We start from the raw sequence: 14338 nt of genomic DNA, 5'->3' as shown, positions 1-14338 counted from the left end.
TATGGAGTATCTTGTTTGGGCATTGTTTCATCCCAAACCAAGTTAGAAGGCCTTGCTCATGTCCAACCAATGTATGATTGCTTTTGACTTTGGCACTGTTCTCTATTCAAATAAATTGTGACCAGGGTAACTTGAGGATTTCTTGTGAGACATGTGGCAGGCCCTAGAGATTGATAGACCTTTTTTCCAGTGTAGCATGGAATTTATGGAGAACTTTGTGGAGGCACTATGGTGGTATAGAAAAAGCATGGGCTTTGCGGCCAGACGGCCTTTGGCTTTGTTTGTTTACTGTGAGACCTTGGATAAAGTTTCTTTATCTGAGTCTCTGTTTCTTCATAAATAAAATAGGAGCAATAATACCTACCTTGTAGGTTAGAATTAAATGAGATAGGATATGTAGTGTCTGGCAGAGAAGCTGACACATGGAAGGCGCTCGATAAATGTTCCCTTCTTTTCGTAGAGAAAGTGTATTGGATTGAGAAAATCATGTACATTTGCATTTCTAGTTCTTTCATATTTCTTTAAAGGTTAAGGAAACCATTTGAAAAGCCTCCACAATATAGATATTTTCACATCCTCCACCCCACCCCCATGGTCATTGAAGCATAATTGTAAAAGGACTATGTAGCTAGTAAAAGCCCAAAAAGATACAATAAATTCATCAATGTTATATAACTTGTGACAGTATAATTTGGGATTTTGAAACAGAAATTGAAAGATAATTGTAGCAAAAGTGATTGTGATGGTCACAAATCATTGATCATGGATTGGCATAAATCTACTTTGGTACACTGAGTAGGGGTGGGGGTAGGGTATGTATTACTAGAGAAGTCGAATTCCAGCTAACATTCTTTTTGGTTTTTTGTCGTTATTAATAAGACAGTTATAAGCTGTTTCCTCCTGTGGGCTCAGTAGGGATTTTGGTTGTTGCCAGATGGCTGGTTCCACCAAAGAGTAACTGCCTTCATGAGCTGTAGGAAGGAGGCTACCAAAAGATTCTATTTACTGTAGATGGTAATTTAAAGACGTATCAGTTTAGTAATATACAACCCAGAATTAGATTAAGAATATTCCTTTGTAAGTAAGAAATGGCATGATTTTGAATGAAAAAGTAGAGTGTTTCTATGTTAAAAGGTAATTGTAAAATTGTCTTATAGTATTGTGATTTCCTGGGATAGGTCTTGAATTTCTTAATTTGCTACAATTTTATTGGAAGAAGTTGCCATGGGAAACTTTCTTAATTAAAACAAATTTATGGGGGTGGGGGATGAGAAGGGACAGACTGGGATTTCAAAATGTAGAATAGACAAGCAAGATTATACTGTATAGCACAGGGAAATACATATAAGATCTTATGGTAGCTCACAGCAAAAAAAAAAATGTGACAATGAATATATGTATGTTCACGTCTAACTGAAAAATTGTGCTCTACACTGGAATTTGACACAACATTGTAAAATGACTATAACTCAATAAAAAATGTTAAAAAAAAAACCCCAAAACCAAATTTATGTTATTGATTTTGAGATGAATGAGGGTTTTTCCCTGTGATTAAAAAACATATATGCTATTTTTTTCTTAAAGCCTAAATTATTTCCAAAAATAGTGTTTGAAAGATAAAAATGTATAATGACTTGCACTGAATATTTGAAATTTGTTGAGGATAGCAAAAGCCAAGCAAAGTTTCTAATTTTTATTTTTAAGTTGAAAACTCAGTAGTGAATGCTTCAAGGTGAGCAGCCAATCAACTGATTATCAAGCAAAATGATAATTTAATTTAATGATGTTATATGCTTTCTACAGGTTTTATTGAAAACTACAGCTGGAGAGATTGATATAGAGTTGTGGCCAAAAGAAACTCCTAAAGCTTGCAGAAATTTCATTCAGCTTTGTTTGGAAGGTAATTATAATTCTTGAGTTTTATTCTGTAGAAGAACTTTTGTTAATTTAAAGATAAACTGCAGCATATTTTTCCACGATGTTGCAAACTAGTGTTAAATGGTGGTAATGAATGATGAGAGTTGATATGACTGATAAGGTCTGGAGCTATGTGCAAGGAAATGGAGAGAGGAGATAAAAAGTCCCCCCCAATAAATCTTTATATCTTTAATAGAGAAATTTATCTCATCAAATAATTCTTTGATCCTTTTTGGTTTCTTTGGTCATTTTTCACTTCGTTCCTTCATTCTCTAAATGTGGGCATCCCTAAGATTGCCTCTAGTTGTCTGTTGTCTTTATGCTTCAGGTGTTACTTCCATCCAAATGGCTAGCAAATTTAGAATTCCAGCCATTTTGTCTCACCTGAGGTCTAATTTACAGATCTAATTGCCTAGTGGACTTTTTTACTCAAGTTTTCCACTATCAGCTGAAACTAAACTAGTGTAAAACCAAATTTGCCAGTTTCTTCACCAGACTGCTTTGAATTTCAGCTGTGTGATTGTGATTGCCTTTTACCCCATCTTCCTTTCTCTCATTTTTAATCACTTTGCCCTGACAGTTATTCACCTGGTAGTTGAATCCTCAGGCAGCTTAGCTTCCTAGCTTTCCAATTTTATTTTTTATCGTACTAAATAACTATGTGCCTTCAGTTGGTTATAATCTTTACTGCCTAAGCAGTTCCTTCCCATTTCCACTCATACCTCCTTCATATCCCGAATCTTCTCATATCCTCACTTGCCTTTTTGGACTACTTTCTCTTCCTTTCTGTACTGTTCAAGTCAACTCACTTTTTAATGTTGTTTGAAATTCTACTTTCTCCATGAAGCCTTCCATGCAGCATTCAGTGATGTTATTATCAATGTCAATAATGATTCTTATATTTGAGATGTAAAATAATTGTTTTTCTTTCTAACGAACTTTACAGAATTACATCTACTTGAGTGTTTTCCCCTTCAAAATATTCTTTCATTCTATAGAATGTTATTTATTTATTTTATATTCCTATGTAGATAATTTATTCTATATTGCTATATTCTATGGAATTAAATGTTCTAAACATTGTAGCTTGTTGACTTTCAGAATATACTGCATATTGTTTCAGATATCTCCAGTGTTGGCAAATCATCGTCCTTCTAAATTATATCTGATTTTTAGTGATAGGCAGAGTTAATCAAGATATTAGAAAACAGCATTTTGAGTCAAAAGCAAAATGTGAAGGAGAGCACAAAATAACCTGTATTAGGGTACAGTGAGAGCTCCCCAAATAGATAGTTAGACAAATAGATAAATTACCAGGGGAAGACTTAAGAAATAAAAATACCTATACCAAAAAACAAAAACAAACCCTTCAAAACAAAACAAAAAACCCCCAAACTGACTAGAAAGAAAAAGAGAAAAGAAGGCATCTGTAAAGACCATTATTAATAATTGCTATGGCAGGCAGGAAGGAAGTTGAGTCAGACAGGTAGTTCAGGCAGAGAAGCCTCAAGTAACTGTCAACAGAGCCGTGAAACACAGTAGACACAGAAAAGCCAGACTGTTTCTGGAAAGAAGTTTTGAAGAATCAATAGCTCAAATTTTACAGAAGAATGAAAGTATAAAAACATAGAAAGAATAAATGGTAAATTATAATCCATGACCAGGTGAATGGAAGAAACAGAAAACATCTGGATATAATATGACACTGAAGAAGAAATAAGGTTCTTAAGTTAAGTGATGATGAAGCTTAATTACAACATCAAAAAAAACATTTCCCTATTTCTGAGAATATAAGGAGAAAGGAAAAAGAATAGAAAAATAATAGAAAAATAACTGAGCAAGTCTCTTAATTGAACAGGTAAGAAATAGTATTGTGAAGGCTAACAAGATGCTTGAGAAGACTCTAAGTTAAATTAAGATGCTCCTAAATGAATAAAGTCAAGGTTTTAAAAATTTAATTTAGAGAACCTCATTCTAATTCACTGATTATATGATTTAAACAAGTCATAATATTTTTAGATCTTTTAATATTCATATTTTTTAAAGGTACAATTTCCAAAATTAAAAAGCAAATGAATAAAAATGAGCCAATGGGAGCACAGCCTCAGATACAGCTCTCACTTAAAATGGTGTTCACAGTTAAAGGGAGGTTCTTAGTCATTTTTTTCCAGCTTTATTGGGATATGACTGACAAAAATTGTATATAGACAATGTCATTTTTAAAAGATTTTTAAAAGGTGTACAATGTGATGATTAAATATACATTGTAAAATGATTACCGCAATCACCGTTCAGTAACAAATCCATCCCATCACACAGCTACCTTTTTGTGTGTGTGTATGTGGTGAGAACATGATCTACAAATGTCTAGTATACAGTACAGTATTATTACTATAATCTCCATGCTGTATGTTCAGTCTTCAGCATTCATTCATCTTATAAGTGATAATTTGTATCTTTTTGACCATTTTCCCAATTTGAAAGCACAGTAGTAAAGACCTCTTTCATGATCCCTTCCCTCACATATAATAGATCTCTGAGTCTTAAAGATCCTGCTTCCTAGAGAATTCTTGAATCTGTGCATTTCAAGATAAGCCATGCTCCTGTCTTGGGACAGCAGTTGCTCCCTCTTTTATTCAATCTTGTCACTTCTAGTCATTCCTTCATACTGGAATTTGAAGTGATCCCATTTGAAAAAGTGAATCTGATCATGTGCTCAAAAAAATGTTGATTGGCTGCACATTATGAGCCTCAAGGATTATTTTCATTTTTTGATATAGACTGGTGTGTGTTTTATATTCAGATTTGAATATGAATTTGTAGGGTTTAAGTGAAAATAATTAAGTTTATTATTTATGTTGAATTTGAAAATTTATAGGTTACCTCCACGTTACCTTACTTAATCTTCAGAACACCACCAAGTTAATTTATATTATTAGTTTTATAATGAGAAATTGCCTATACAGCATGATGTCCATAGTTGATAACACTGTGTTACATGTTTGGAAGTTACTAACAGAGTAGATCTTTAAAGTTCTCATTACAAGTAAAATAAAATTTGTAACTATATATGGTAGTGGATGTTTACTAGATTTATTGTCCATGATCATTTTGCAATATGTACAAATATTGAATCATGTTGTACACCTGAAACTAATGTTATATGTCAATTATATCTCAATTGAAGGAAAAAAACAGAAGAAAAAAAAAAAAAGAAAGAAAATTGAGTTTAAAGTTGCATAGCTAACAAGAGGCAAGGCTCAGAACGCCTGACTGCTATGTACAATGTTAATCTGAGTAAATGGTTACTTAGAGATGCAGGAGAGATACTTTTCGACTTCTTGGTTTTTATAGTTTCTATTTGCAACCACAAGGAGAACTGTACTGGGGAGCTTTTGTGAATATAGCCCAACAGTTCTTCAAGGGAGAAGGGATTGAAAAAATCAGTTACTCTTTCTATCAACTTCTTCCAATCCATCCTATATACTGGATACGGTTGTTAGATTATAGATCACATGTTTTAAAATGTGGATTTTATATACAATTATGGCTTGCAAATCTAAGTAATATGAGGGTGTCTGCAAGTTCCAGTATTATAGTACTTTATTAATTATGATAAACCACAATCATGTTTTGACTAATAAAGTATCACAAAGTACCCATGTCATTGGTCTTTATGAGTGATGTCAGTAGTTGTAGCAGCAAAATGCCTGGCCCACAGTAGGCACTTAGTATTTGTTATTGAATGAGTTAGGTCGTATTCAGTTAGGTTGTATATAAATAATAAAGACATTTATCATCCTGTTGGATCAGAAATCTGGTGTCAGGCAGTTCTGTAGCTCTGTGAAGCCTTTAGGGAACTGTGTATGCTCTTTGCATCTCTCTGCTTTGCAGTCCTCAGCATGGATTGAGTTATGACTACACTCAATAATTGACTTCACCTCAACCTATTAGGAGATCATATATGATCTCTCGTATGTTTATAGCTTCCAAATAATATATGATATATAAATATAAATCATTTAGCAAACTTACTAAGAGTCTAGTTGGGCTCAATTATATATTGTGTTGAGTATTTGTTTCATTTATTGGAAGTTTCTTGATGAGGGTGCATTGATGATGCTAGACCTATAATCAGTGAGTAATTTTGATGTATTTTGGATTTGTATATTGTTTGTGTAAATTAATTTTCTATGGGGAGACTAGGAAGACTTAGGAAATAAGTTGTTTATCTCTGCAAGGATTTCTCAACCTCTAGTGCTGTTGACATTTTGGGCCAGTAATTCTTTGTTGTAGGGGTTTCCTGTGTTTTGTAGTATGTTTACCAGTATCCCTGACCCCTACCCACTAGAATCCAGTAACATCTCCCATGTGTGGCAACCAGATATTTCCAGACATTGACAAGTGTCCCCCAGGGAACATAATTGCTACTCCTCCTCCCTCTAGTTGAGAACCACAGAGCTTTACCAAAAGTCTAATTTTTATTTTGAAAACTGTTTATCCAGAGTTTGAGAGAATCCAGGAAATAGATACAAAACAACAACTACCTTGGTTCTGTAGAAATTGTGCTGTTTTAAGTAGATATTTTATAAGTAGGGAAGAAAAGATTTTGGTTTAGGAGCCTATTTAACATTCTGGGGGAAAAAATCTTGTGACTAGTTGTATTAACTGTAGATACACTTAGTTTTAGACATTGATAAATTACTTTTATTTTTTTCCCCCAGGATATTATGACAACACCATATTTCATAGGGTGGTACCTGGTTTTATAGTCCAAGGGGGAGATCCTACTGGCACAGGGACTGGTGGAGAGTCTGTCTATGGAGCCCCGTTCAAGGTGAGACTGAATTTTTATTATTAATTTTCAAGTCAGCTTGGATTGCTTAATCGAAAATGATTGCGTCCTACAAGAAGAAAATGCATTTTACATCAGTGCACAAAATCAGGGTTATTACACATTTAGGACTAAACAGAGTAAGAGCAGCACTTAGACCTTGTCAAGCTTTCTCTCTCATTTGTCTTATCACAAACTTTCATGCTAGATTGAATTCAGGTAAAGTTAAAAGTGGTAGTAAGGAAAATATGAGTCAGAAAAAAGGCTATAAAACGTATATCCGACTGTGTCTGATCTCTGCAGCTCTTAGAACATTGCATATGCCATCCTATTTTCAAACATTTTTTTTAACACTATATAGAATTTATATTGAACTGCTATAACAAAACACATCTGACCAGGTAGCTTAAACAACAGGAATTTACTTCTTGCAGTTCTGGAGTCTAGGAAGTCCAAGATCAAGGTGCTGACATTCAGTACCTGGTGAAGGTTCTCCTCCTGGCTTGCAAATGGCTGCCTTCTTGTTGTGTCCTCACATGGTAGAGAGAGATCGCTCCGGTGTCTTCCTCCTCTTATAAGGGCACCAGCCCTATTGGATTAAGACTTCACCCTTACAAAGTCGTTTAGTCTTTTTCATCTCCTTATAGGCCCTATCTCCAGTACAGTCACATTGGGCTTGAGCGCTTCAACATATGAACTTTGTGCGGACACAATTCAGTCCATAGCAGAATTCATTATAAATCGTACACATAAACCTTTGTAGCACAGAATGCATGCCATAACAAGAAATCACAAGGGGAACCAGAAGATAGAAGCAACATAAAAAATGTTAGAAAAGGGTGTGAATTTTAATCAAGAGAGGTCAATGCTTTGTTAGCTGCCGACATAGATCTAAAAACAAAAAAAAGAGTTAATGTCATAGTTAAGATATTAAAAAATAACAGTGGGTTCAAGTAAAAGCTAAAGGACACGTTACTTATTAATCTGTTGTTACCAATATTATGTTTTTTGAATGAATAAACATCAATAACTCTTAAAATATGGGAATTTTGGCAAACTTCACATTTATACTAATGGGATAGAGTATCTGGAGTATCCTTTAATTTTATGGTAGGTTACTGTATGATTCTTGAGAAAAATGCTTGAACTGTTTGCTTTAACTTTCAGATGATAATGGCCTTAGAGCATGTGAAATGATTATTTTAAAAAGTCTCAAATGTCATTGTTAGACTATTTTATATTTAAAAAATTGAGATATCTCATTATTTTAGATTCTTCATCTAGTATGATGCACTCCTTTATTATTTGGTGTAACAGAATAGATCTTTGTGATAATTTCTTTCTAAACTGAGATTTTTGCTTATTATGTTTAGGTCATACAATCATCTCGGTAAGTTTTTCAATTAAGTTATTTTTATACAATATACAAAGTTATGGTCCTTTGAATTCAAATATCTTGAGAATTTATTAAGGAAAAAGAATTTCCTTTCTGAAAAGCATTGATTACATAATATGGCTATATTATAAATGAGTCTAGTCATTTCAGGTCTTGATAGAAATTCGATTAACTAAGACTAATGTACATGTTATGTAGCCCCACCACAGCAAGAAAACTACCTTAGAAGGGCTTACTCCTGCTCTTTTGAAAACTGGCAAATGGGACCAGTGCCAGTTCAGAGAAGATTTAACTTAAGACTTTAAAAAACACAGTAAAGCACATAACACAATCATACTAGAGTCCTTGAATTAAAAAATAAGAAAACAATTGTTTCATGACATTTAGAATGGGTTTGGGAAGGAAATAGTTGAAGACTCTGCAGTGATTCAAAACTAATTATCCTAGAGGAAAAGTAGAAGGTCCTAAAAGCTTAGATGGCTTTGGCAGATGGGAAGAATAGGAGAATTAATTTTAGAAATCCATTACCGTGGAGTACCCTTCCTCTGTGTAAATAGGCAGATTTCCACAAAATAGGCTAAATTTGAGATGAGTATATTTAGAGGATTCTTACAGGTTAGTGAAGTCAAATTTAATAGCATTGAAGGAACAACAGCTACTGGATTTGATTATATGTGAAAAATCAGTTAAGTAAAACTGAAGCGTTTTGGCTTAGAAGTTGTATGGGATCTTGCTTGTTAGATGAATATGAAGGGCCTTATAACTGAGGTCATTCACTAAATCTTCTTTTCTTTTTTTTTCAATGCTTCAGGATGAATTCCACTCACGGTTACGTTTTAATCGGAGAGGACTGGTTGCCATGGCAAATGCTGGCCCTCATGATAACGGCAGCCAGTTTTTCTTTACACTGGGTCGAGCAGATGAACTTAACAATAAGCACACCATCTTTGGAAAGGTTTGTGTTCCGTTATCTTAGGCTTCAGTGATATATATGATCAAGTTATCCAAGAGCTGCCTTCATAAAGATATTCCCTAGGGTATTTGTTTATTTCTAAAAATGATGGAATACTATATATTCCGGTTATAATGAATTCTGAGGGACCACCGGAGTTTGTATATGTGTGTTTCAAATACGTCATTGGTTGTAATTTTAACTTTTCTTTTTTCTAAAATCACATCAACAATATTATTAGCTACCGTGTCACTCAGCTGATATTGTTTTCACATTTTTAGAAAGACAGTTAGGTAATAACATTTAGTAGTTTAAAGTTTATTTTGTTAATAACAGATTTCCTTAAATTAAAATGGAAGTTGTGTTAACATTAAAACTTTTTACCCAAAATATAACTTTGAATAGTACCTATTTAATCCTGCTGACATTTAACATCGTATCAGGGAACGTTATTTTCATAGAATTTTCAGTAGTTTTCTTTAAAAGGGATTCTGAAGTTTTTTTTGTTTGTTTTTGGTTTCGGGGTTTTTGGTCACATTTCTCCCTTTTCTTAAATATATTCCCGTTTGAAGACTTACGCATGTTAGACATCACTAGTGTATTGGCTCCCTCTGCTGGTTCAGTAAGAATGGTTTCCCCAGATCCTAGTCAAAACTGGATCTTATGAATATGAAAGGGAAAACACAAACTTAGCACAACTGGAAAACTGGTATCATTTTAGAACTTTTGAGAAATGTTGAATGAAAGGAGTCATGCCAAAAGCATGCAATACAATATCGTTGCTTAATATGTAAGCACATGGATTAAGAAATGCATGGGCATATTTGAGCCACTCCAACACGGTTGTCTGTTCATAGATTTTCCTTTCTATTATTTAAAAAGAATAAAAATAAAACGAGATTTAGGTTTCCATTGTGCACCATTGTTTACAATTGATGTTGTATAACTCACACATTAGAGACAAAGTATCGCATGGTGGTTAGAAGTCAGAAAGGCCATGACTGTTGGCTCTATAACTTCTAGAATCCTCGATTTTCTTACCTGGAGAAGGAAGATAATGATAGTGTCTACTTTTAGGATATTTGTGAAGATTAAATGGGATAATGTCTGCAAAGCACTTACCACATTGTAATTGTTATTTCCTTGTTATACCATATTCTGAAGTCTAAATTTATTTATAATGTTTGAACAAAAAGTAGTCATTCAGAAGGAGGTTATTTGGCATTATGTTTTTTGTTTTACTTTATGTTTTTTTTTCAGATTGTTTGTGGGGTGGGTAATTAGGTTCATTTATTTATTTATTTTAATGGAGGTACTGGGATTGAACCCAGGACCTTGTGCATGCTAGGCATGTGCTCTACCACTGAGCTCTACCCTCCCCCTCCACTATATTTTTATTTTTAATAAAATTGATACTAAGTATATATTGGAAATTTCCCAAAAATCTTACTGAGGGATTAAACTTCATCAATGCCTTTTCCTCTTAAGATGACATTGCTCTATTTACACTATTTAATGCATGTATTCATATAATAATATGAAATTCTCTTTTTAATTATTTAAAAATACTTTCAGAAAGCTTTCCTTATTTCAAAGAATGAATTTAATAATTTGCAATTAAATCTTCCTTTTTATTTGATAGGTTACGGGGGATACAATATATAACATGCTGCGACTGACAGAAGTAGACATTGATGACGAAGACAGACCACATAATCCACACAAAATAAAAAGCTGTGAGGTAGAAACATGATTATTATGAGATATATTACTTAAATTATCACTTAAGAGAAATTGGTTATTTGCATTATTAAATTATCAGATATAGGCTTAATAATAAATTCACATCATGGCTCAGGTTTTATCTATGTAATTTAGGCACAATTGATGGCTAAGAATTTTGTTTAATTGAAGGTTTTGAATTCAAGGATGAAACTTTAGCTGATAATTCAATGAATGGGAAGCTCAACTCATAATAGAAAGTTGGATGAATTAGGTTTATTTAGCCCAATGAAGTGATTTCTTAGGTAATTTAAGTGATCCTTCATTGAGGAAGCAAGAACCATAGAGCATCTGATTTGTAGTCAAAATACCTGAGTCTGTCTCTCTTGTTATGTATTATGCCTTCTTGACTGTTTTCCCCTTTTTTAAGATAGGGATAAAACATCTTTTAGTAGCACATTGGATTACTGGGAAAATACAATGAGGCCATGGAAATGGAGGCACTTTTTCTAGTATATATATATCACTACAGTTATAATGGTTATGTGAGGAAAAATTATAGACACTAATAGCAACATAATTAAATATTGATTTTAATTTTTTGTGAAATTAAAAAAAATTGAATAATGTTTTCAAAATATTTCTTTTCATAGGTTTTGTTTAATCCTTTTGATGACATCACTCCAAGAGAAACAAAAAGGCCAAAAAGAGACAAACCAGACGAAGAAGTAAAGAGATTGAGACCCAAAGGCACAAAGTAATCATAGTAGAAACATTTTGACTCAGCTTGAAAAGCAACACTGATTCATTTAGTTCACTTTATTTCCTTTTGTCACAATTGTTTATTAGTGAAGGGGAGGCAAATTTGGACTGAGGGATAATATCTATATGAATGTCTTTTGTGTGCGTGTATCTTTTTTCCCCTAAATGTGCATTTCTTGTATTCAGATACCATATATAACTTTAAAAACTTAAGCTAAAAAATTATTACATTATTTTACTCCCCCTTTTTTGGTGCTATTAAAAATAATCTTATTGTAAATATTTAAAAAAATTAAGCCATTTCTGTATTCTGGATTATTTCCTGAGGATAGTTTTCTCAAAAAAATAGAAATTTCTTTAATATATTTCAGTATTTTGTGAACAAATTCTTTACATTATTAATTTTGTCCATTTTGTGGAAATAGACATTAGAGATTTCAACCTACTCTTTTACTGAATTGTAACATCTGTATTAGGGATTTTTTTTGTATTTGTAAGTGTTAGATTCAGACAGCTTTAAGTATAATCCTGCCTACCCCAGTTATAAGAAGCAAAGTTTATTAATCTTTCTGAGCTTCAGTTTCCCCATCTTATAAAACGGAAGATTTATAATACAACACCTGGTTCTTATGAAGATTAAATGAGGAGAATTTGAAAAAACCCAATAGTGTAGGTATTCAATACATATTCGTTTCTTTCCTTGACGTCCTACAATGTAAATAAGTTAAGTTGCTTTTATAAACTGTCAAATGTGAGCCAGACATTTTAATAAGCAGTAGATATCTTGTGGCAAAATAACATATAGCTTTATATTTGATTTCCTTTTGTTTTTTATTCATTTATTTTAACTAATTTATCTCTGAGAGAAAGGTCACTGTCACTATATTCAGATACAATATTTCATTATTATGATTTATCTTGATAAGTGCAAAAATTGGGTGTTTTTATTTTTGTTTTTAATGTGTAGCAAATATATTAGGGATGATGTGGTAGTCATTGATTGCATCTAGGTTATGAAATGAAAATTCCTCTTCTGTTGCCAAGTCTTTTATTTTTCCAGTATTTGAGAAGAGAGTTTTAATAACTTATTATTTATCTTCCTTATGATGCTTTAGTTTGAAGACTCAAAAAAGATAAAACTTAGTTTTTTCTTACCATGGGATTTTTTTTTTTAGCTAAGTGTATTGCTTGTTTTTATATTTGATAATTTTTTATGACTTATTAATTTTAAAATATTAAGATTATTTTGGCAGACACAAGATTAATTGCTTCCCATTTCTAGTGCTCTCAGTGCTATATGTTTATTAGTTTTTCAGAAATCCCCATTTTGCTAACCAGTTTTAATAAAAATTAAAAGCTTTCATTATTTCTGTCATGCTTGACTCAGTGTATTTAATGGTAGTACTAAGGATGAATTTTTGATCATTAGTCTATGAAGCATCTGTGATCTGGGCCAAACACTTAATATTATGCTAAAAATATAGAAATATAGATCCTTAGTATATTTTATTTCCCCTGAATACTAAGTAATATTGTCTATTGATAGATTGTGTTTCTTCTTATAAATTCCATTCTGTTGCTTTGAAAATAGGATATGTATAAGATCTGTTTAACTTTTTCTTCCTGATTTTGTTTTTTTCGTTTTTTTTCTTTCTTCTTTCTTTCTTTTTTTTTTTGATTAGGAATTTTAGTTTACTTTCATTTGGAGAGGAAGCCGAGGAAGAAGAGGAGGAAGTAAATCGAGTTAGTCAGGTAAAAGTCTTAATTTGCCCTTTGTTCTGAATGTTGAAGGAGATTCAGATCTGTGTCTCACTTATTTTTGTATCTCCTGCTATAAATAGCACAGCATGTTTTACATAGTACACATTCTGTAAATGTCCATTGAACTGATTAGTAAAATGATTTGTTGTTTCTAATATTTACAACTTCTGAGATGATTTGCCCTCCTAAAATTATAGTTTTTTAAAAAAATCTGGCATTTTTTATCAGAACCAGAGTTAAAGAATGATTCAATTTTATGATTCAGATTTTAATTGTTATTGGTTTAATTGGTTTGCTGGATAATAATAATTATTATCATTACTATAATAAACAGTGACAAGCAAAAGTTCTTATATTCATTTTAATATCATTTATATATATTTAATTCATTTTATTCTCAGTGCAGTCCTTTAAGATAGGTATTATCATTCCCATTTTACCTATGAATAAATGAAGGTGTTGATAGGTTATAATTTGCTCAAAGTCTCACTGCTAGTAAGTTGCTAGAGCTGGGATTTGAACTTATAAACTTAGGTCAGTCTCACTTTGAAGTCCATGTCTTTGGAGTATACATTGCCTCTTTGCCTTTTACCCCACCATGCTTCCCACAGGCCTTTAAGTATGGTTTTCCTCAGTATTACTTTTATCACAAAGCTAATTTTTGAAACACATACAGTGCTCTACAGTTGTTTAGAGCAGTGATTCTGATAAATATGTCTGAAGAAAATCATCTTCAAGGGTTTTTACTCCCCCAAATTTTGATGTCTTTCTTTCTTGAAAATTAGTGAACTCTGAGACCTAAAGGATGAGGTTCAAAGGCTTTATTATAGTCTATAATTACAAGTTCATAACCTAGTACTGCTTTACTTGCTTAACATAGTCACCTGTTTCTCACTGACACTAACAGTAGCATTGACCAAGAAGCACATTGTTGTCACCCTTGTATTTACTTCTTTATCCGTTTGCCTCCCTCATCACTGAGCCTGGTTTTGGT

At 32.6% G+C, this 14338-nt stretch overlaps 1 protein-coding gene across 2 annotated transcripts in view; it reads left to right on the top strand.

The window, feature by feature from the left end:
* CWC27 (CWC27 spliceosome associated cyclophilin) overlaps window positions 1-14338 on the top strand; it is a 197475-nt gene that overhangs the window by 9836 nt on the left and 173301 nt on the right. For both annotated transcript variants that reach the window (XM_031675598.2, XM_006197516.4), the window contains exons 2-7: window positions 1804-1900; window positions 6642-6754; window positions 8959-9102; window positions 10742-10840; window positions 11475-11578; window positions 13266-13335. In XM_031675598.2, coding sequence (XP_031531458.2) covers window positions 1804-1900; window positions 6642-6754; window positions 8959-9102; window positions 10742-10840; window positions 11475-11578; window positions 13266-13335 — 627 coding nt within the window. The remainder of the gene's footprint in view (window positions 1-1803; window positions 1901-6641; window positions 6755-8958; window positions 9103-10741; window positions 10841-11474; window positions 11579-13265; window positions 13336-14338) is intronic.

The sequence above is a fragment of the Vicugna pacos genome, chromosome 3 (assembly GCF_048564905.1).
Source record: "Vicugna pacos chromosome 3, VicPac4, whole genome shotgun sequence".
NCBI classification, from domain to species: Eukaryota; Metazoa; Chordata; class Mammalia; order Artiodactyla; family Camelidae; genus Vicugna; species Vicugna pacos.
This window is presented reverse-complemented; position numbering and strand designations above follow the sequence as displayed.